The sequence below is a fragment of the Artemia sp. Qi Xiang Cuo genome, chromosome 14 (assembly GCF_049724085.1).
Source record: "Artemia sp. Qi Xiang Cuo chromosome 14, ASM4972408v1, whole genome shotgun sequence".
NCBI classification, from domain to species: Eukaryota; Metazoa; Arthropoda; class Branchiopoda; order Anostraca; family Artemiidae; genus Artemia; species Artemia sp. Qi Xiang Cuo.
The window spans coordinates 33,651,389-33,676,087 of NC_142807.1; the positions used below are offsets into that span (position 1 = coordinate 33,651,389).

General features: G+C 36.9%; 1 protein-coding gene across 5 annotated transcripts in view; it reads right to left on the reverse strand.

Annotated features, from left to right (window-relative positions):
* CYLD (ubiquitin carboxyl-terminal hydrolase CYLD) overlaps window positions 1-24,482 on the reverse strand; it is a 115,793-nt gene extending 91,311 nt beyond the window's left edge. Inside the window, exons 1-6 of one of the 5 annotated variants that reach the window (XM_089100511.1) lie at window positions 24,400-24,464; window positions 19,204-19,262; window positions 13,668-13,846; window positions 8,208-8,430; window positions 7,199-7,355; window positions 5,154-5,350 (exon numbers count right to left, since the gene is read on the reverse strand). In XM_089100511.1, the coding sequence (XP_088956637.1) occupies window positions 5,154-5,350; window positions 7,199-7,355; window positions 8,208-8,430; window positions 13,668-13,846; window positions 19,204-19,255 (808 nt within the window). In that variant the 5' untranslated portion in view covers window positions 19,256-19,262; window positions 24,400-24,464. Of the gene's footprint in view, window positions 1-5,153; window positions 5,351-7,198; window positions 7,356-8,207; window positions 8,431-13,667; window positions 13,847-19,126; window positions 19,263-24,247; window positions 24,267-24,383 lie in introns of those variants that run through there. The other 4 variants (XM_089100515.1, XM_089100512.1, XM_089100513.1 and 1 more) reach the window with 4 other exon arrangements.
* Between the last annotated feature and the right edge of the window lie 217 nt (window positions 24,483-24,699).

Genomic DNA, 24,699 nt, shown 5'->3' on the forward strand with positions numbered 1-24,699 from the left:
GGAAGGATGGGGTACATAGACAGGAAGTAGGGCTCATGATGAATAAGGAAGCTGCTAAGTCTTGTTTAGGCTGGGAAGGTATTAATAATAGAATACTAATTGCTCATTTTATGACTAAAAAGTTCAGGGTATCAGTTAAAGTAGTATACGCCCCTGTAGAATCGATTGACGGAGATACTAGTGACTCAGATGAATTTTACTTACACTTACAGGAGCAAATAGACCGGGTCCCAGGTAGAAATATGATGTTATTACTGGGAGATTTTAACGCCCATGTTGTTAGAAATAGGGATAGATGGTACCCTATCCTGGGTAACTTTGGTGTAGGAAAAGAAAACAGTAATGGAAACAGACTTTTGCAATTTTGTAGGTATAACAATCTAGTTATAACCAATACGGTGTTTGGTCATAAAATGGCTCATAAGTTAACATGGTATTCACGTGATGGTAAGACAGCAAACCTTATTGATTATGTTATAGTAAACCGAAGACTGGCAGGATAAATACAAGATACTAGGGTATATAGGAGTGCCTTTATTGATGTTAAAAGTAAAGATCACCATCTAGTAGTGTCAAGGGTTAATTTAAAGCTGAAATATTGGAAGGGTAACTACCTCCCGGGTAGTTATGATGTTGGTAGACTCCAGGATGAGAATTTGAGAAAATTTTTCCAGGGACAGTTGAATGCTAAACTTGAGAGTTTAAAATTTGATAATGTGAAAGATGGTTATAATAATTTTAGAAAAATAAAGTGAAGTTGCTGAAGGTGTATTAGGGAAGAAAGCTAGAACTGCAGCTAAGAATATTAGTGAAAAAGCTTTATGTTTAATAGAAAGGAGAAAGTACTTGTACAAGAATTATCTGAGTGATAGATCATACGAAAACAAAAGGAATGTAAAGAAAGTGGAGAAAGCATTAAAATATGAACTAAGGAGATGTGAAGCGGAGGCCCTGGATAAAATTGCCGAGGATCTGGGAGATGCATCTAGACGGCATAATAGTAAAATATTGTACTGATATATCAGCAAATTGAGAGGGAGTATTCAATGCGAGCTGAGCCCAGTTAAAGACAGGAATTAGGCCACAATTATTGACAATGAAAAAACTAGAGAGAAACGAACCGGATATTTTGAGCATTTGCTTAACCGAGATTTAGTTGCAGGAAAAGATGTATAGGAAAATGAAAAAGTTTGAGATACCGTGGATATGAATGAAGATTTGTTTTGTGAGGAAGAATTAGCGATAGTACTAAAAGGGTTAAAAAATATTAAGGCTCCAGGTGCCGATAGTGTGGTAAATGAACTTCTTAGATATGGTGGCTCTGAGGTTAGAAATAAGTTACTGAAAATTATGAATATCATTTTTAAAAAAGGGGAAGTACCTAGCGATTTTAAGAAAACCTTTATTAAGCCTCTTAATAAGAAAGCTGATAAGAGTGACTGTGGTAATTATCGAGGCATTAGTCTGGTCTATGTAGGTAGTAAATTACTTAGTAATATGATACTTTTTAGACTGAGAGATGCCGTAGACAAAGTTCTAAGAGAAGAACAGTGCGGTTTTAGAAAAGATATAAGATGTGTCGACCACATTTTCACTCTTAGGCTAATAATTAAGAAGTGCCTGAGTTTTCAAACACCTTTGGTCCTCAGTTTTATAGATTATGAGCAAGCGTTCGATTCTGTTGATAGAATAGCTTTAGTAGATGTTTTATCCTTGTATGGTATACCAGACAAATACATTAAAGTGATTAGTGCAATGTACGAGAATAGAACTGCTGCGGTTAAGGTAGGAAATGAGGTTAGCAGCTGGTTTTGTATTAAATCAGGAGTTAAGCAGGGTTGTGTTCTATCCCCCTTTATATGGATTATTTTGATGGACTTTGTCTTAAGGAGTACAGGAAAGGCAATAGGAGAACACAGAATCAAATGGGGAGGAAAAAGTCTCCTGGACTTGGATTATGCTGATGGTTTAAGCATCCTAGATGAAAGTGTCAGCAAAATAAATGAACTTTTAGAGGTTTTGCGAGTTCAGGGTGCTAGAATTGGTTTGAAAATTAATGTTAGGAAGACTAAGTCACTAAGGCTAGGAATAAGTGAAGATGAAAAGGTGACGTTGGGTAACGGAAACATTGATCAGGTGGGCAGCTTCACCTATCTTGGTAGTAGTGTCGGTGAAGACGGTGGTAGCAGTAAACATGTTAAAAGTAGAATAGTCAAAGCTCAGGGTGATTTTTCACAGTTAAAAAAATTTGTAAGAATAGGAAGATAAGTCTGCAACCTAAGATTAGAATATTGGAAGCAACAGTGAAGACAGTGGTTAAATGTGACTCGGAAGCATGGACGCTCCAAAAAGCGTATGAAGATTTGCTAGATGTTTTCCAGAGAAATTGCCTACGGATTGCTCTGGGTACCCAGCTGACTGACCGTGTTTCAAACAATAGGCTATACGAAAAAATGTGGTTCAATACTGCTCTCTAGGGCTATAATGAAAAAAAAGGTTGAGGTGGCTAGGGGATGTTGTGCGGATGAAGGATGACAAATTGCCGAAGATTGTTCTTTTCGGCCAACCGTCTAGGGCTAAACGGAAAGCAGGTCGTCCCCGTCTGGGGTGAGAGGACACCATAAAGAAAGATTTAAAGGCAATGGGACCTTAGTGGGTAGGTGTAAAGACGGAGGCTCTGTACACATTGGGGCGGAAAAGGAGCTTGTTTAGCTGTGTTGGCCTCAGGCGGCTTGGTGCTGTGGTGAGTTGTTATTAGTAGTAGAAAGAGAGAGAGAGAGAGAGAGAGAGAGAGAGAGAGAGAGAGAGAGAGAGAGAGAGAGAGAGAGAGAGAGAGAGAGAGAGAGAGAGAGAGAGAGAGAGAGAGAGAGAGAGAGAGAGAGAGAGAGAGAGAGACAGACAGACAGACAGAGATAAAAGAGAGAGAAGAGACAGACAGAGAGAGAGAGAGAGAGATAAAAGGGAAAGAAAGAAATAATAGAAAAACCACGACACTGTTTCCGGAAACAATTTTCAAACCAATTGGAAAGGGGTATGTAAGTTGTTTTTTTTGTATCTTTAATAGCAGGGTATGTGAGTAGTATGTTTTCCCATTCCTTTACTAAAAATCATCTCAAACTAGATAAACATAAAATCTAAAAATAACTATAACATTTCAAGCCCTTTTTTCAAACTTCAATTCCCGTTCCTTTTCTAAAGCTCAACATAAACTAGATAATTAAAATTCAGTATTAAACGAATAATTATAAAATTTGAAATTAATCATAAAGGTTAAAGCTTGTTTTTAAAAAAGCCGTTTAAAAAAAACTATTATAGTACGATCTGCGAGGAATTCATGGTTACAAAACACGTATCTACTGAATCCTCATTGTTACAAAGTGTCTTATGCAGTGATTACAAAATATGCAGACATTAACTATTCGATATTACTCACCTTTTATAAATCCTGTGATCAAATTTGTTTCATTCTTCAAATAACAGCTCTTGTTTACTTATGAAGAGAAACCGAATGTGCACAGTTCTTGGCAGCTCCTTGGAGAAACCAAGTTGTTTGATCCTTGGCAAAACAAGTCATTGGCTCTATTTTCAGGAGGGGACAGGAGTGGAGCTACAACCTTTTTTTATGTACTCAGGCCCTCTTAGCCCACAGACTTGGGGACGCAAGCTTCAAAATCTATCCCCAACGCAAATTTAAAGTCCTCTAATCTTACCAACATTCTTAGAAAATTTCAACGCAGTCCATCCAAGCCGTTCATGAGATATTGCAGATGCCCTATTCCCTTTGGGTTTACCGTGCTAATTCATCAGCATAGATTTTAAGTATCACAGGGACTTTTTAGATAGAACACAAATTTTTAGATAGATCAGAAACAAAATGTTTTGAACCCTCATCCCATATCCCCGATAAAAATTTAAGCTCCCTTGCTGTCCCAACTTTCACTAACAGTTTCAACTCGATCTCCCAAACCATTCCCGATATATCGTAGATATGCAATTTAGATACCCAGGGTATACACAGTGCCTTTCTATTTACGTCACTACTTCACCGTGAAAGTCCCACAAGGCTCATAGCATAAAACAAAATATTCAGACCAAAGAGCTAAATATTTTGGCCCCCTCCCCAAAACCCGAAATTTAGAAAACTCTCTGGTCTGTAAACACTCCCTGAAAGTTCCGACACGATAGTTCAAGCTGTTCTCGAGTTCACCCTGGAGTCATCCTTAAAAGACCTTTCGAGTATTCTGATCAAAAGCGACATTTAAAAATTCTAGTATATACCATTGGGTATATTAGAGCGCCCTTTGGCCCACTTGGCATAAGAGGAGGGTTAAGGAGCCCATCAATCATGCTCACCCCTTCATAAAGGGCAAAACAGAACTTGCGATCATTGGAGCCCGCCTTGAAGTCTCAAGAACCAAATTCATACAAATCAAGTGGCAGAAAGAGAAAGGAAAAAGATATGACTCTTGTTTCCTAAACAAGAAATAATCACCGCCAAGAAATCTAGATAATAGATAGTTTTTCATCCCGAAAATAATTTACCAGTCTGAGATTACAAGATCCCAAAGAATTTTAATATCGGAGTTAAACAGTTTCGTTTCGATTCTTGTTTATAGTTTTAATAGACTTAAAAAAGTGTTTCTAGAAAATTGCTGGATTTTTTTTTTTTAAACTTCACGGGAGATTCTTTTTCTCGTTTTACGACCTACATACCGAAAACAAATTTATAATTTCCAACTTTTCCTATTACAAAGCTACATGCCACCGATTACAGGGAAAAATTAAATGAAATAAAACAAAATCAGCATGTTGTTCCAGAACACATTTAAACAAGACTCTAGTTTATAGATGGCGAGCCTTCCCTATTGGTTTTCTGAATTAAGATTTCTGAATCTAGAAGATGTTAATGTCGGAAAATTTTTGAACGCCTGAATTTAGAAGAAGAAAAAGGAGCGGATCAACTTTTTAGTAATCTGGTGAGTTGTTCACCATACTTGCCCTAGTTCCATTAGTATTTCTGCTTAATTAGTAATTAATAAGAAGAAGGCCAAAGATGCCACTAAAATGCCACACATAAACATTACATTAAACATTCGAAAGATTACGCACAAAGAGTACATATAAAAATTAAAAGTATGGTAGCCTATACTAGCCTTTTTCCTCCGAAGTTAGACCAGATACGTCCCCCAAATTTTCCAAAAGGGTTCTCAGTTTCATAACTCTGTCTGCACGGACGAATAAATTTGTTCGAAGAGGGTTCACAATATCCTCTCTCAAGACACGCTGTACTTCATTATACTGTGGAATATCCTCTGCCTCTTGGGGACGGTATATCAAAGAATCAAATACACTGAAAGAAAAATAAACATATTTATAATACAAAACACACGCTATTGATACATACAATATACAAGTACCGGGAGACCGGCGGCTTCACTACCGGACCTTGGCACGACTAAGCGGCAGACTTCTATATACGGATTCTCATTACCGTTTGTCTTCTAACCGCATACAATGTGAGCCTCTTATTGATGTCATGGCGTCACCATATAGGTTCTATACAACCGCACTGGGAAAAATATGCATAATAATGCACAGAATATACATAGTAACACATACAATTCGTGTTTTGCACTAGCAATACTATATAAAAAGGCTGTAATGTAAAATGTAAGATCTCCAGAGAAGATGACAATGATGTTTCAAAAGAGGCGATGTATTGGGCACATAGAATTGCAAAAAGGTAAACAAGGCTCTAAAGTCTTGCTACACTTAAATAATAGTGTCACAGACGTCGTCGAGATGAATGAATTGTGCTGTTTTTGGCATATCCAGATGGAACTGATTTTCCATCTTGGAAACATAGCATCTAAGAAAACCTGTTTCTCCAAGCAGCTGCCATGAACTATACACATTCAGCTTCTCTTCATAAGTAAACAAGAGCTGTTATTTGAAGAATGAAACAAAATTGATCACAGGATTTGCAAAAGCTGAATGATAACAAATAGTTAATGTTTGAATATTTTGTACTCACTGCATAAGAGATTTTGTAACAAAGGAGATTCAGTAGATATGTGTTTTACAACCATGAATTCCTCGCAGAGAGTACTACAGTAGTTTTTTTTGAAACGCTTTCAAAAATAAGTTTTAAACTTTATGATTAAGCTCAAATTTTATAATTATCCATTTAATATTGAATTTTAATTGTCTAGTTTATATTGAGCTTTAGAAAAGGAACAGGAAATGAAGATTGAAAAAAGGATTAGAAATTTGATAGTTACTTTAAAATGTTATGTTTATCTAATTTGAAATGATTTTTAGTAAAGGATTTGGAAAACAAATTACTTACATACCCCCGCTATTAAAGGTAAAAATAAAAAATAAACTTACATACCCCTTAATCATACGGCCTAAATATATAGCTCTATCATTCAAGCCTAATATCCACTTTGTAGCTTATATAGCCTAATATTCACTGAAACAGCATAATTTTCACCCAAATATTTTTAATAAATTATGCCACTGTTTAATTAAGCAATGCTTCGCAAATAATTTCGCTTTAGTAAGTAGTATGAAAAACCAAAACTGATTACAACATTTATTTGAATCTCGTTGAATTATAATTAAATTATTGTTTACTATCAGATTTAGTGTGTGAATGAAGATGTTTGACCAGGTACCCATTTAGAGCTGGTTCGAATCTGGCTAAGCTTATTGAGTCACGCCACTGACCCCCGTTTCAAACCAAATAACCAGCGACACCAGGACTCAAGCCCCTGTCCCCACGAAAAAAAATAATATCTAGTCTAGCGTGCTCACCACTTGGCTAGGACGGCTCTGGATGCCCGAGATATCGTAGGCTAGGACAGCATTTCTTACTGAGCAGAGTAAGATTGATAAGTGACCTTTGGATCGAAGAGTTGGGCTGCTTGCAACCAATTTAGCTTTGGAGCCGCAACACTGATAAATGTGCCCTAACACCTTTCTTATTAAGCCAACACTAATTGAAGAGTAAATGCATTAAATATCATGAAACACATCCCCAAGCTCAATTTCACTACGAGATTCCCAAAGAAAAGAAATAAAGGGAAAACGGCCAAGCAAATTACTTGACCCAACCATGAGAAGAGAAAAGGTTACACAGAGAGCTTTTGTATCACATAGTCAAGCACTGTTATATCAATATAGAAAACCAAACCTTGTAAACGTGAACATGCAGAACAACGTGGCATCCAAGTAGCAAGAATTATGGTGACCTTGAATTCCCTTAAATTTGCCACAAATCTTAATGACATCATCGCTTGATATGGGAGGAACAGTTCCAATAACAGCATTACATTCTTTGTTGCCAAAAGCTAAAACAGAAATTAGGGATTAACTGAAGTTTATTATCTCGGCAACAAATGTTCGATCGTTTTATGAATCTTCTTACTTTCATTTACAACCTAAGTGTTACTAAGAGGAGTGGCAACCCTTAAGGTAAGTCTTCCCCCCTTGAGTTTTTCCAAAATGGGCTTTTAAATTTTCGATTACTATCGTCTAGAGTTCGTTATTTACTAGGTTCCAGAGCATGCTGCATATAGCCAAGAACCTGCCATATCTTTGTCCTTCGTCTTTAGGGGGTTTTGCGTCGCGATGAGTTGTCTGTAGTAGAAATAGCAGTAAGCGTTCCCCGGAAACTTTTTGTCGATAGTCGAAATTTCTTCACCAGAAGTAAAATTCAATCTGTACATATTGTTGGATAGGACATTGAAAAAAGACAGACATGTAATAAAATCAGAATAAAAAAAATGAATTAAGTTCAGGAAAAAAAAAAAGTTTTTGAGCTATAGCTTCTTGGAGTTCAGCGCCAAATCTCTTATTTTTAGGTTTAATTATGCAAAGAAAAGCAAATATTTACAAAAGTAATTCATATAAGAATTATGACCCATTCCTGTGAAGGCTACTACTACTCTTAAAGGATATCGCATACTTTCAAAGCAGCATTGACTAATTAGAATTTAGTTTATGAAAGAACTGAAGAATATTTACAAATCTTAGCAACATTGACACTACAAGGATTTTAAAATCAGCTTGCCATTCTAAGCTTACTATAACACAATCAAGAGTAAAGAATAGACAGCGAGAGAGGAAGAAAGGGAGGGAAGGAGAGAGAGAGAAAAAGAGATAGGCGGAATGAGAAGAGTGAGACAAATTACAATACAAACTTTTTCTCAAGCTTGACTTTGATAACATGCTGTTTGGAGAGCCGGGTGGAACAGAAAATGGATATTGCCAGTCTCCGGAGCTCACTGGAGGCGGGAGTGGCGGCGGCCTTATGATATACGGTAGACATAAGGCGGCGTCAACAAAATGACCTCTACCAAGTGGACATGAAAAATAGCGACGACCATTGAGCATCCCATCCGTTCCTCCTGGGAAATGTTGGTCCTAAAATTACAATAGCATCGAATCAACGACAATTATGGTGGAGTAATTTATGGATTTCATAGGACGATTTTTAAAACGGTTTCTGCTGGATTCGACTTTTGGGCAATAATAAAGTAAAATACCCATGCTACATACTGATTTCAGAGCAACAGCTAGTTTTCTTTGAACCCGCCAAGTCTTTCTTTTTTCTACACCTTATATGAAAGAAAATTTAAAAACAAAGTTAAGCCCTTTGTTGTAAAAAAGGAAAGATAAAAAACGAACAAAAACAAAAGAAAAAGAGAAATAGAAAATAAGAGCAAGCCGAACAAACCAATAATAATAGAAAATTTAAAACAATGAAATTTACAAGTTTAAAAAACAACCATGACACGAGAAAGATCGAAGAAAAGCTAGAAAAATAGTAAGGAAGAACAAAAACAGGAACATGAACCACTTTTTTCTTTCGAAATAAAAAGAAAACTAGAAGTTTTAATTTTCAATTGAAAGAATTTCCTCCTTTGTTTCCGCAACCAACCCTTTTATACAAAATGGCCGGGTATAAAAAATTTGAAAATACGGAAGACAATTCGTTCTTTGCTAAAAGTCTCTCCCAAAGACTAGGGCACTTTGAAAGAAGAAAAGTCATAAAAAGATGCTAGATTAAAACATTAGGCTACGTCATAAAAAGCACAGCTCAAAAACAAGTTAAAATAAGCTTTAAAAGGCCTATGAAATTAGTTCAGTTGGGATAAAAGGCAAAATTTCATTCCATACAACCAACAAACATAATAAAAAGGAAAAGGAGAAAAGGCCCGTACAAGTGCCTTAGCCAGTCTTAAAAAGCTCGTAGAGCTTCTCACCAAATAGTGAGCAAAACCCTCAACATTTGAATACCTAAAGCAGCAACAAAGTGTCATATACCGAAGGAAACACAAGAGGCCACAAGGACTATTTATTGTATCTATTTCTAAGACTGAATACGATTTTTACTAATCCACAATTATAACATAATAATTCACAAGATAATGTTTCCATGGCTCTCCAGTCACCCGTATACTCAATTCATTCCCATGCCATCCATGTCTACTAGAACATTACCTTGCACCTCTGAATTTTTCTCCTTATAACGACAATAACAATACAATGTTATCATTATTACTGCAGTTCTTTCCTTTGAACGACTTTCTTCTTACCTTTATCTGCCAAAACTATATGCCAGCCTATTCTCCAATTACTGAAATTTAAAACTGTCTTATTCCTAAAACCTGGTCTTTCCCTACCTTCTGTCTAAATCCAATAAAAAATGGTAAACATCGTTAAATTGATCCCAACAAGGGGTAAAGCCTTGACTCACCATCTCTGTATCGTGTTTGATCAAACATACGGTCTTTCATATTCGGCATTAAAAATATATATATATATATATATATATATATATATATATATATATATATATATATATATATATATATATATATATATATATATATATATATATATATATATATATATATATATATATATATATATATATATATATATATATTGAGTCATGTCTTGAAATTGAGATTTAACTACTTTTTGTTTATCTTTCTTTTATGCATTTTTACGAACCATACTTAATGAAATGACAGCAATAGATCCAATTCTTTGTCTAGACTCGCTGGGTACTCATTTTATCTTCATTGTTCCTATTTATCCATGCGTTTAGTACGCATTTTTCTCGATTTCACTATGCGCATACTGTCTGGACAAAGCGTTCAAGGATTTTGCTGCGCATGTCAATCACCTGTAGGCCACCTTCAATTTTTAGTGTCTACACATCTGGTATCCTCAAACGGGGTGGTTCTTTTTTATTCAAGGAGAATCTATAAAACAATGACTCAAAACTTTTCAAAAACTTTTTAGGCGAGAAATATTTGAAATACTAGAGAATGGGCATGCAATGTATATCCATGTGTTCAGTTCGTTGGGAAATCGGTAGTTTCTGGTAAGATACGTAACTGGTAGCTGCTAGTAGTTAACTGAAACTTTCCTTCCAGTCCAATGTCTGAGTCTTTTTTGCATGATTTGCTGAAACGAAAACCGTGCAGTTTTAAGTCATTTTTCATTGGTATCCCAGACTTCTCCACCTCGCTATTCTTATTCTCGAAAAGCTCCATAATCCATTCCTCAAATGATTCTAAAAATTTTCTCTTTCATTCTAATTTTACCAATATACCAAAATTTTCTGTTGTCCCTTTGTTGTAATCATCTTTTTCATGGTATATACCCCCTTAAAAGTAGCTTACAAAGATTCCTTACGGTTTTTAAATAAATCCCCTCACTCTGCTAGTGCTACTTAGGTGCTTTTGAATTTTCATTTGCCTGTGTTTGATGAACTCCACGTTCGTTCAAAGAATATGAGCTCATCTCTTTTTTAGATTTTTTCTTGTAAACCACTTGTAAACTCCTCTCACTGACAACAATACAAAAATAAGAACAACACAAAATTTAACTTTGACGTGACCTACACTTTGTTTATTACTTAGCGGGCGAACTGACCGTTCTTTGAGGCACAATATACTAATAAAAACGTCTCTTGCTCATTCTACGTGACTAAGGAACTAACTAAGAACAAGAGGAAATACAGTAAGAACAGCGTATTATTACATGAGGAAAAAACAGACACTAGAGTCATTATTGGAGGGAGGCCTTGGAGATGATAAAAAAAGAACAAAAAAAACAGAAAGAGGAAGAAGAAAAACAAACATCGGAAGAGGTATTCGGTGGGGAGAGTTGTCAGATGCTTGAGAGAGGCAGGCTTACTTATTTTGAAGTTAAAATTGATAATTAGAACTTATGGCCAATTGCCTCATTCAACTAAGATTCCAGAGTCATTTTTCAAAGCATAACATGCTTTGGAAATATGGTGATTCGAGCATAGTGAAGATCGAAGCCAACAGCGAAGGTAACTGAAGTTAATGAAATTTCGTCCGTAGGGGATTTGAGCAGTGCGAGTTGAACAACTTGGCACAAAAACGGGGATTCTCTATAAAAATGTTTCAAGGCTATCATAGACTGTATCTCTATTTCACGACCATTACATCTCTTTCTCTTTTTCTTGTTTGATTATTTTTCGACTCCAATGCACACTCTCTATGCAATTTCAGGCCCTGTGATAGTACATTAGCTCAATTTAGTAGGCCCTCGTCATCCTAGGGCTTTTTTTTTTATAACTCGGAGCTTCAAGTCCATTTTGAGATCTGGAAATGGTCCACAAGTACTTAAGAGTTGAAATAGGAGCGCCAATACGTACACCCACGCAGTTTTTACTGAACGTCATACTTGGCCTTTTTTCTGACGAGATTTAACAAATTAACTGCAAATATTAAATAATTTGCTTACATCTACTTAGCCGAAATAATAGTTACCATTCCTGAATCAGCTTAAAATAGCAATTCTTTCAAACTTGACAGTTTTTTTTTCAAAAAGCCTTTTTAAAGTTCCAGTTACTATAGGCCATCGTTCGCTCCTTACTAAGCAGCAGCCACAGCTTCAACCAAGACTGTTTTCAAAAACAGTATCTTACTTTAATCCAATCAACACTAGAACTTTCAATTTCTAATCGAATAAGCCCTATCCTAAGCTTTTATGACCAGCCCTCTATACAAAGTGGCCAAGGAAAAAAAAGAGTACATAGGGACCAAATTATTCTCACTTGATTCCCACAACTGGGGGTACTTCATCTCAGGTCGTATCCTGCGCTTCCCCTTGTAGATCTTGTGCTAATTATATGGAAATTTGTTTAAAACTGGTAGAAACATTAATTTTTGAGGCCTGCCTTTTTCTAAGAAATTGGTCGTGGTATGGAGGCAGTCTTGGAGGAGCCAAAGGCTCACTTTAGTTGTCCAATCACAAACACTAAAAATGATTTGCATGATTCAAGTTCAAACAAGGAGCAACATGCCCATTCTCATACTCATCGAGTTAGTCCAGGACTTGGACTTGTCTCGTTTTTGCAATAAACCTGAACTTGAATCGTTTTCGCACCACGTTACTGAGATTATGCAGCATCAACATAGATCTACTGGAAACCCAGAGCGGGTTGAAAACCATTGATGGGATTTTTCCAAAAAATGTCGTCCCTTTTTTCGAATAGCTAGCACTGTCAATATTTAACCAACCTCACTTTCATTCAATTTTTAATCGAATGATAGCCCACATCACAGTAATCCAACGGCTGGCTACAATTATAATAAAGATAGCCAATTTAACAGTTTTTAACGAGGCAACAAAAAATTATTTCTGGTATATTGGATCCTTTTGGCAAAATTTGGTTTGTTCCATTGGTTGAGGACATATTATCCGTAAGTTTTCAGCCAGCCAAATATCAAAACGCGTTGTACACCAACACCCTTTTGGCAAGCATTATTTGCGCCCTCAGGTCCCCATGGCCCAAGTCTGGTAATTACTTATGGCCTGAGCCGGTCGAAGATACACCAAATTCAGTAGCTTCTTTCCTTCTGGGCTGATTGATAAAATTCCAAGCCTAGTAACTCCTTTCGCTCTGGGCAGATTATGAAAAAAAATATGGTCATTCCTTTGGCATACGCTGATCGGATATACTTTAAGTTCAGTAGCTCCTTTTGTTAAGTGCTGGCCAAAAATTTGGGTTTAGCTTCTCTTGAAGAACTCCATGCCGTGGTTTGAGACTTATTCTTGGATCTCTGGCTATAGTTCTTTGCAAATTTTTCGAGTGATCCATTCTGAAGTATTTCTGTTCAATCGTCGGCAAGTGAGGAATAAACACGCACAGACCTTTCGCTGTTTCAAATCTGCTGTTAACTACAAAGCATAGTGGTATCAGGGATACGACTAACCTGCTCAATCAGTCTCATGGATGCACAGAGATCTTTCGAAAGATTTCAACTACTTTTCGCGCACAATTCCCTGTTTTTAGATTCTTTTCTGTGGGCCCGGCTGCAGATCATCTTTCATATTGTCGGGGCCGTTGCAATATTTTCTGAACCACTTAAAAACTCTTAAGACTCAGAGCCTCACTGCCGCAAGCAGTTTGAAACAATACGAGAATTTCAGTGGCAGTTTTACCAAATTTAAAACAAAATTTAATGATGGCTCATTGTTCCACTATGTTTTTGTGACAAACTTTTACCAGGCACAGATAGTTCAAAGTCAAAATGCAGTGAACAAGAAACATTACCAGTGGTCAAGCATTATTACTTTCGAGAGATAATGTGAATGGAGGAGCTTACCATTTCAATACCGACGGTTAAACGTTGTCCAGTAGTTCCTAAGTAACCAATCCAGCGAACAATGCCAGCTCTGTTTTCACTAGTGGTACAGACCTCCACACGGGAACCAATATCAAAATCTAGGCTTTTGCCACTGAAATCGTCATTTAATGGAAGCTCAAAACCACTGAACTCGTGCCCTTAAAAAAATTACCAAGATATTACCAAGAATCAAGCAGCAAAGCTGAATTTGTAGGAAGGGCAATAATAAAATGAAAAATATACTACAGCTGAACTGTCCATTACTGGCAGTAAGTTTCTATTTATTATACATTAATGCAGCAACCCACACCTTTTAGCTAATTAAATAAAAAAGAAGGTTTTTTTCAACTTAAAGTAAGCAGCAACATTGGAACTTAAAACAAATAGAAGTTACTCTGTGTAAGTTTTTTAGTACTTTAAAAAGCTTCTAATTCCAATTAAACTGCCCCAGGGTTTCAGGAGTTGTTCTTAAAAAACTGGGACAAAAAGTAAACTCTAGCGTAAAGAACAATACATTAGGAAGGGGGCAGCCCCTCTCGCATACGGAATAATTTCCCCCTGGAAAAATTCCCCACAAAATTCTAACAATGCTGTAAGTTTCCCCCAAAGCATCTCTACATTAAAAATTGAGTTCCCAAAGAGAAAGAAAGACAAATATAACAATTTCGTACAAGAATTATGAAAAAAATTTTGCTGTGTAAAACCTCCTCTGGAATATCCACCACCTGGAAACTTCCCTCACCACGGAAAATTCTCCCCGTAGGAAATCCTTCCACGCAGAGCCCTCCCCCCCCCCCCCCCCGAAAAATGCCTGTATACTAGCCAATAGCAAATACTAAACGTAAATAATAAGCAAATTTCAATACTTACCACCCTTTCCCCAGGGGCTGGGGGTCATGAAATTCCTTGAGGCATAGTTATGGGAAAAAGGGCGTGGGAGGGGGGCTAGTTACCCTGCAGTGTTTTTGGTGACTTAAAAAGGGTACTGGAACTTTTCATTTTAGTTTGAACGAACTCTCTCCCGATCTTCTAGGGCCATTGATGCTACAATCATCCATAGGAAAAAACTAAATAAACATGCACCTCTGATCTTTCTTCTGGCAAAAAAACTAAATAAATACAAAATTCCACGCTTTTGCAGATAAGAGATTGAAACCTCTACAGTATGTTTCTCGGATACACTGAATCTAATGGTGCGGTTTTCATCAGGATCCCTCGTCTTGGGCGGGGGGGGGGGGGGTGTTTTACTTAATTACTTAATTAAAGCTCTTGCTCAGCAGGGTCGCAAACGTAGAGGGAACTGGTCGACAGCGCTCTCAGTTTTCTCCAAGCAGCCCTGTCCAGGGCTAGGGATGGGGCCTCATTTGGGACGACGTTGCGGTTAAAGAGGCGTGGATTTATAACATCAGCCTATCTGGTGCGCGGCCTCCCTCGAGGACGTTTCCAGACAATCGAAGGATTGAAGTCCGATATGATCCTTGCAGGGGTAGTTGTCGGGAGGTGGAGTAAGTGGCCATACCATCTTAGAGAACGAGCTTCTATATGGGTGGAGAGATTCACTAACTTGAATGTCCTCAGGATGTCAATATTGCAGATTTTGTCATACCATTTGAAGCCTTCAACTCGACGCAGGTGTCTAGTTTGGATGGCATCGACCTTCTTAGCTGTGTCTGGGTTATCGGCCATGTCTCAGAAGAGTTCAGCATGATGCTTGAGACTGTGGCGTTCTAGATACGGGTTTTGTAAGGCGACTAATTTGGGTTAGTGGAAGACTGCTCTCAGGAGCCGTCCGAATACAGAGTTCGCCTTAGCTGATATGGCTGAGATTTCGGCGTCAATTGTGCCATTTGATGATATAATTGATCCGAGATAAGCGAACTGCCTTACCACGTCAACAGCTTGGCCGTTGATTGCAACAGATAAGGGTGATTTTTTCTATGGGCATGATCTTCGTTTTCTTCCAGTTGATTTGCAGCCCAACTCTGAAGGCAGGGGAGGAGATCGTCTTGAGTGCAGATTTAAGCTGGTCGAGATTTTCGCTAAGAACGACTAAATCGTCGGAAAAATCAACATCAGACAAATTTCCTCCAGAAGAACTTATGCCAAAATGGTGTACAAGGTGTGTCTCATTCAGGATGTGGTCGATGACGCAGTTAAACAGCTCAGGTGCAGCACCGCAACCTTGCCGTACACCATTTTTGATCGAGAAGGAAGAAGAAAGCTTACCGTTAACAAGGACGGCGCTTTCTGTGCTGCTGTATAGTTCTTTAAAGAGGCTGAATATCTTGGCTGGTAGGCCCGCAGCTTTCAAGATTAGCCAAAGGGACTGCCTGTCAACATTGTCAAAGGCAGAACGAAAGTCAATGAAAGCTATCCAAGCTTTCCTGTTGAATTCCAGTGTCTTCTCAACGATCTGTCTGACCGTATGAATCTGTTCAGTTATTCAGAATCTTTTCAGAAACTTATTGCACGTTTCAACAGGAGCATTGCAAACAGCTTTCCAGGAACATAGAGTAGGATGATACCACGGTAGTTGCTTCAATCCGTCTTGCTGCCCTTGCGCTTAAACACTGGCGCGATAATTCCTTTCTTCCAGTCTGACGGTATAACTTCAGTGCGCCAGATTACGCTGAACACCATCTCCAGCCAAAGTACCATTGCTGAGTCGCCCGTAGTAAGTAGCTCTGGAGCGATGCCACAGGTGCCAGGTGCTCTATTGTTTTTTAGTTTCCTCACTGCCGATTTAATCTCCTCAGGAGAAAATTCGGTGCCATCTGTGGCAGGGGTAGCTCGTGCAGCAGCGGCAACAAGCCCTGGGTCAATGCAGTCCCGTGGATCTGAGTTTAGCAGCTTATTAAAGTGTTTCACCCCGAGACCAACACATTGAGACTGATTGTATATAGTTTTTCCATTCGCTGCTTTCAGGCTTGTGGACGTCAAAGCATGTTGGCCATTAAACTCGAGCAGGATCTTAAATGATGCGTCTTTGTCTTTCTTTCGGGCAGCTTGATGGAGCTCAGCCGCTTTACCCACAATGAAGTCTTTCTTGTCCTTGTGAAGCAAGGAGTTGCGTTGTTTGTTGAGCTGTCTGTAGAGTGTCATATCTTTTTGTAATTTCGCTCGCCGTCTCTGCTCAATTACTTCAAACGTCTCGTTGCTAATCCACTCTTTCTTCTTTCGCTGCTTCGAGCCCACAACTTCAGTAGCTGCTCTGAGAACATTGTCTTTGAAAGTGGTCCATGCTGACTCGCTTTCTGAGCACAGCTGGAGAGCCTCGAAGCAGTTAGAGACTTCAACCATATACCGCTCGCGAACCGAGGGATCTTGCTTCAGTCAAGAGGTGTCTACCTTCTTGGTGGATGAGGAGTTGCTCTTATTGGCCCTCAGCCAGAGCTGTATCCTTGCAGAGAAGAGACGATGGTCGGCATTGTTGATCTCGGCATCCCTGTATGAGCGGCAGTTCTGGACAGACGAAAGCCAGCGTCTTCGAACAATGATGTAATCAAGCATTTTCTTTTGTCCTGCCATAATTGCTGTACCACATGTACTTCGCAATGTCTTTTGTCACAAACCAGGTATTTGTGACTGATAGTCCTTGGGTGAGTCAGCAATTAAGCAGCCGCTCACCAATATCATTCAGAGCGTCAACTGTCACAGGCCCAACAGCAGCATCGTACAGACTAGAGCTGTTAGCCACAACAGCGTTAAAATCTCCTAGGACTAGGAGGTAGTCGTGTGGAGGTACGAAGGAGAGCTTGGAGGACAGTACCGCATAGAAGTTGTCCTTATCTTCATCTTGGGCCTCGTTTGTCGGTTCATAGCAGGTAAGAACAAAACAAAGGGAGTGCTTTCCCCTTTAAACAATCAGGCAAATTTTCTCTGGCTTGTAGTTTTGATGGGTAACATTTAACTTAATGAATTTATATATTTGGAATCAGTACAAAAATTCAATTCTTTTGATGTAGGCCTATATATTGTTTTCAATTCCATTATTTACAGTTTTGGTTACTATTGGGCCAGGTCACTCCTTACTTACAGGCTTGTAGCCTTTTTCTTCCAAAGTTTGAGGAGCTTACATATACAAACAAGCTGCACCTTTTTGGCTTGAACAAGTGTTTTCACGGTAATTCATATCTACTCCATGAAACCAAGGCACCCAAAAAAGAAAATTTTGCTATTTTTTTTTAGCATTGAGCATACAAAAAAGATGGGATACGCCAAAGGGTCTAGAATAATCGTTTTTTGTGGTGTCAGTGATTGAAGTACTCAGATTTGATGACAAAAAAAGCGCAGATAGTATTTAAGACACAAAAACAATAGAAACACAAAAAAAACATAAAAAGAGAAACACAATGAACAATACATTACTTGTATCAGCACTGGAAATTGCATTGCACAAACAAGAACCTACTTTCATAGGGCCTCTTTCAAATTCGTAGTTATATTTTAAGCAGCCATAAAGGCTAGCTTTTTTAAATGCAGAGAAATTAGAAGATTTCCTTCACTGTATACCTCTTTTGTTTTCCAATCACTCATTTTGACTTTCAATTTAACTCAAAAGTCAACCTGACAGCAGTCATTAAAGAAGTTTTTAGAATTGTCACAATTACCATTGCCATCAATAGAAGTTTTTGGAGCAACTTTGTTCAAATTCTCTGTTGATGAATTTTTTATTTCAGGTATTACATACTTAAGTAAATCCGGTCATTTTAGCTAAGTTCTAAGTGTCTATGTGAAAAACATTTTGAAATTTATTATTCTTCTGCAGACACATGAAAAGTTGTAGTTCATCTAGTGACCTAGGTATTTCAACAGAAACAGTGAAAATATTTAGTTTCTTTTCAGGATATGGTAAACCAAAACCCTTGGTTTTGTTTCTGTCCACTATTCTCAGATATAAACAGCATTGTATTACATTCCTCACTTCAAAATTATATAATATTTTACTGATTTTAAGAAACGTTAAACAAAAGAATCAAATTTTTGCTGGAACTTTGGGGTCCTATATAGCTTTGTATCAAAAGTTGTTTACTTTGAATGGGTTTGCTAATGCTGAACACTTCACTGGAATCTACATTATTTTAAGCTTAAAATTCGTGCACTCAGTAGAACTGATGAAACAAAATCACATATGAAAAAGAAGATTAGAACTAACAAACAAAGCATGGGCGCCCATATGGGGGGGGGGGGCTCCAGCCCCCCTGGCCGAATAATACTGCCTTATATTTTATATTTTTCTTTTGAGATTTCTATTATACAGCATTGGAAGTGTTGATTAGATCAGCTAAGTCTCCCCCCCCCCTAAAATTCAGCTTATGGGCGCCAATGAAACAAAGTTAGAATTAGCATGCAAGACAAACGCTCTGATTTCTCATAATGCAACAGCTCACTGACTTGGCAGGAACAAGTAAAAAATAAAAGAATATTGGGTTAAATACCTTGAAAACTGTTAGATAACTCCATGCTTTAAGAGACACTCACAGGGAAAATTAACTTTAAAAAATAGTAGATAGACCTGAAGTATTGAAATGCCATAGAAGTGAATAATCAGCAGGACTACCCATCATTCAATAGCTAAAAAAGAATACAATAATAAAACATGCAATTAATAAAGATTAAAAAAATAAAAATTACATAAGATCATATAGATGCAAATTTCCAAGCTTTATACATAGCCAAGGGGGGGGGGGGGGGTCAGAGCATATCCTAACTGGAGGGGATTAAAAACTGGTGAAGAATTTTCAACCATGTTGCATGTTTCTGACTGTTCATATCAATCTGCTGCCATTTTCGAAGATTTTGAAGAACTTCATTTTGTAATGCAAATGAGCCCTTAAACAGCTCTCCATGATGTTCCAGTGCCCTGCTGGCACCAGAAAAAATTTGCTTACATGGAGCTGGCACACTGCTGCCCTGCTGGACATCAACAACAGACAGGCCAAAATATGATTTTTTAGGTTCCCAAATAGTGGCGAAAAACCTACAGTCAAGGGTTTTTGGAAAAGGAATTTCAATGATATACTTTTTCTTTTGGTTCACCACCGTTTTTTAGGGTTTTCAAGCTGTTTTTCAGAATTCTAACAATTTTATTTCATCTTTACTTGTAAGTTTAGTATGGATAATATTTGTCATTTCTGAATCAGTGTCAAATGGGGATTCTTTTGCACTTAAAAAGTTATTTAAAAACATGTTTTTTACTTTTTGATTAAATTGGAGCCTCAAAGATGCTCTAGCATTACCTAAGTAAAGAGCCATGTACCTCCCATGTGTTTCTTTCCTGGCCACTTGGCATGAAAGAGGTGGTTGTAGAAACTTCAAAGGGAGTTCATTCAATTGAAAATTCAAATTTCTAGAGCCCATGTTAAGGCTCATAAGTAGTTGGAGAGCAACCAGTCCACATGTATTTTTGCTACCAAATGGCCCCAATGATAGCAAAGAATAACTAGGAACAACACTGATATATTCATGAACAACAAAATGGGAAACAAATGATAAATCTTTTTAACCAGAATATTCTTAGTACCCCTGGACAAAATTTCAAGAGGCAATATTTTGTTGAAAATCAATATTCCTTATTATTCATAGCTGTGTTTTCTGCTTATCTTAATGTAGATATACAACACTCTAAGGTCAAGTGGCTCATAGTTCTTTTATCATACTTTTTAAGATACCTTAAAGTACTTTTAAGGTTAAGTGGCTCATAGGAGAAATGAAAACTACAAGAGAAAATTAATATTAATAATCATGTCTGTTAAGCAGCTCTTGCCTAGTAGGTAGAATCTATTTGTTCACATATGATAAGTAAAAATGGAGTTGAAATGGGGACATAATCCATCAAAATAGAAAAAAGCCCATACATGTTTTGTCTGTCCATTCCCTAAATACCTCCATCATCAAATTTAAATTAACAAAGATGAAAAAAAAAAGGAGGATAACTTCAGAAACAAACAAGATATTGAAGATTGAAAACAAAATGAAGAAGAATAAAATTAAAATAAACAGACTAAAAAAAAAATCAAACAAGTGGATAAAAAATATAAACTTAAAAGAAAAAATTATATTGACAAAAGAGAAGAAGACTACCTGTGCTATATCTACCCTGTATTCAATAAGTTTATTGCAATTAATTTTTGTCATTCAATGGGCAATTATTGAATTACATTCAATAGCACTTATTAAACTCATTAAATTAATAGCTTTTTATGTGCTAGAGCTCAATAAGCTGCAATTTGTTTTTCTTTAGATAAAAAAATTCTTTGTGTATAGTCTATTTGGATAAATTAAAACTCTTCCTGTTAGAACCTTTCTTAAACAGCACTATGGAGCTGTAAGATTTTTAATTCTTAATTTTTTTTTATTTCAACTTCAATTGATGGTACAATAGGAATAACATTAGCATTTAAGGACATAAAAGTTAGCCACTAGGTTTTGATCAATAAACATGTCCTACTGGGTGACAACACCAAACAGAATATTAAGACTGTAAATGTTTCCACTGCAGAACCATCAGACAACTTACATACCATGATAGTTTTTTATCAGGGTATATGTGCCATCTTGGTTCTGCATCAAAACACATCATTCAATTAAGGATGGAGCTCAGCATTTTTACCATTTCATTCAGTCATCCAGATACTTGGATCAAGTTAACCTCAACTTCATCAACCTAGTGATTTCTCAGAATGCTTACTTTGCATCTCCAGAAAATATTCTGCTTGCAATGCTGACTGACAAGAGAGCACATATCAGAGCCCTTGGAATTAGAATAGTCATAAAAGCACAATGATCAGGTGAGACAGTTGGACACACTGGGATTAGAAAGTTTGATATTCCAAAAATAAACTTCAAAGAAAATGACTACATCAAACTAATTGACTGGTTGTCCTGCAAAATAATGCCACTGCCAATACAGAATGATGTAACTACAGAAGATTTAAAAAGTATGCTGAAAGAACCAATACCAATTGACTGGACTTTTACAAAGTTCCCATGCCATACACAAGCTGTGGAAAAAGAACAGTATAATTTGTTAAAGAGGCCTAAAAGAAAGTGTGTGGTCATAAAAAACAGGTGAATTTATTTGCTCCACTCTGAAACTGAGAAAGACCATGCCTGAATTTAAGTGCAAGAGACAGTACAAAACCTAAAGACCTAGCAAAACACACATTTTTGTACTTTTAATTTTCAATAGTTATTTCTTTTATATAATAGTACACAAGCGCATGACAATGCTGGTTTATGTTCAATAAATGTTAGTTAAATAATAAAAAAAACAGTATAATGTCAATTTTATGGGAATTTCAGGCTCCTTACCAGAACATTGTCCATGGGGCATAAAATTTTGCATAGTAATTAACCAGACATAGGTGCACTTTTGCACACTACTGCAAAGTGCGGTGACAATAAAAACAAAAAATGGTCAATTTTGCTAAATTTTGAAATGTCATGTCCCTTGCCAGAACAGGGGTGTCAGGGGTTTGAGTCCTGGTGTTGCTGGTTATTTGGTTTGGAACAGGGGTTAATAGTGTGACCCTGTAAGCTCAGCCAGAGTCAACCCAGCTCTAAATAGGTACCTGGAGAAATCTGGGGAAAAAAACGGGAAGCGTCAGATGATTTGCCCCCAACCATGCATTGCACTCCTAGCCAAAGACTAGGAGTGCAAAAAAAACATCGATATGGCTTAAAATTCTACTCAAATAACAGGAATTGAATTTTCAGAACAAAAGCCAGAGGAAAAGAAACTGAGGCTTATGCTTTATATATAACACACAAAAGAAGTCAAGTTTGGTTAATGCTAATGAAATAAAATAAAATAGGATGAAAATATAATAGTTTAGAAACACATTTGGACAATATATTTGCAAATTAGGGGGAGTGGGGGGTAAACAGCACATATTAAATATGTAACCTAACCTAGGTACCTTCCCCCCTTCCTAAACCCCCCAAAAAATTTAAATATTGTAAATGCAATAAGAAATTATGCTTTGCAGTCCATTTGCTCTTGTAAGGAGTTTCCATTTGTATTTCCTTGTAAAGTCTATAGTGTTGTGTTATACATAAAGCATAAGTACCACAACTGATAACTGAAAATTAAGGTAAAATATTGTTTTGTCAAAATTTCAATAGGTATAGACCTGTCATGTAGGTAAATTTCAGGACCCACTAGAGAGAGGAGTGGAGATAGGTACTTCAAAATACCTTCCAGGGACATACTTTAGCATGTAGACCCATCCCTGAAAGTTTCATTTTCCTAACCTAACCCCTTTCCAAGATAGCTAAAGTAGAATTTTATCAATGTATTCATAGAACTTTGGGAGCCTAATATATTTGGATTGAGTAAAGTTGTGAAGCTGAAAACAGTTTTGTTGTACTTGATTTAAGCAGAAGATCTATTTTACAAGATTTCAATTTTATAACACAAAGATTTTTAAAAGATCTTCAAAGGTCACTGCCCTTTAGAGGAAGTTCAAGAGGAGGTAGGTACTTCAAAATACCTTCCTAGGACATACTTAAGTCTGCAGACCCATCCTTAAAAGTTTCATTTTCCTAACCTTATCCCTTTTTAAGACATCAAAAAGTAGCTAGGCTAAACTAGAATTTTACCAATTTTATTTCTGATAAAACCTGATGGTAGGCTATTTAGATGTTTGATTTGGCCAATGGAAAATTCATTGTCAAATTTATTTATAAAAAAAAGTGAATTAAAGTGATTTATGGCTATAGAATCTGCTGAGTACAATTGTTGTGCAGATTATGAAATTAAAACTGCTTGTTATTTTGATAAATTTCTAGGGGGCACTATAATTTAGCTAAGATGAAAATAAAAGCGTCATTTGATGTCTTTTTTATGCTCTTTCATAATTCAATAATTGCTTCTGAGGCTAGCTGCATCTTGAACCCTTAAAGGGGCCCCAAAGGTATTCTATATAAATTATGAAAGAGCAAAAAAGCATCAAATAAGGTCTTCACTTTTGTCCTAGCTAAACTACAGACCCATTCTTTTGCACTAAGATCTTACATCTAAGATCTCACATCTTTCTGCAAAGATTTCTGTTCTTTTAACTCATCTTTGTTCCAAGATCTTAAAGCTCACTGATGTTAGCAAAAAGTGTGAAGGACGCCATCTTTCTGCTATATAGAAAAATGATGAGAGAACTTTGATGATATACTCATCATTGTTCTTAGATTCCTGACCAGAGCAGAATGATGAAAGACGTTTGCAAAAGAATGCTATAAGATGTAAGATCTTAGCACAAAAAATTTCACTTTTAAGCATTCTTTGTCAAAAGATCTTAGAATGAAGATGAGTAAAAGAAAAACCCTTATATAACCCACTGCAAAGTTACCATGAAATTTACCCACCCCCCTAATATGCAAATGTACACCCTGAATTGTTGACAGCAAAGTTTCAAATTGCAAAATTCAGTGCTATTTTTGTCAGCAGTATTTGAAAAACTTTAAACAGTGGGAAAATGGTTTATATTTGAGTTACCTAATAAATAAAGTTTTAATTGTTATAAATCAGTATTTTTGGAATACATTGCTCTTGAACAACTTACTTAGGCAATAAACTAGTGATATGTCCCACACCATAATTTAGGCTCAGAATCCATTCCTGCAAGTTTTATTAACCTACTATATCTCAACTATGGCACTCTAAAAAACATCTAATTAAAAAACAAAAAAAACTTATACCCTAAAAAACCTATACCTATGAGTAACCGTCGTCTCGTCTGATGTCCTGCTCTTTCTTCTCGATTAAAAGCCATGTTCTTATCGCTTTTTCAGCCGCAGTTTCTCAAGCAGTGTGGCCAGATTGTGAACAAAAAAGTAAGCCACAGCCTTTGAAAAACAAGCCAAAAATAAGCCAGACAATTTTTTGCCCAAAATCTAACTTTACTTTTAATGGTGTCCAAGTTTTGACGGCCGTTTTATAGAAATACTCACCACTATTCAGGTCCTTTGATCCTACTGGCATTATCCACCTTTCAATTCGTTCCCTGGTTTGCGG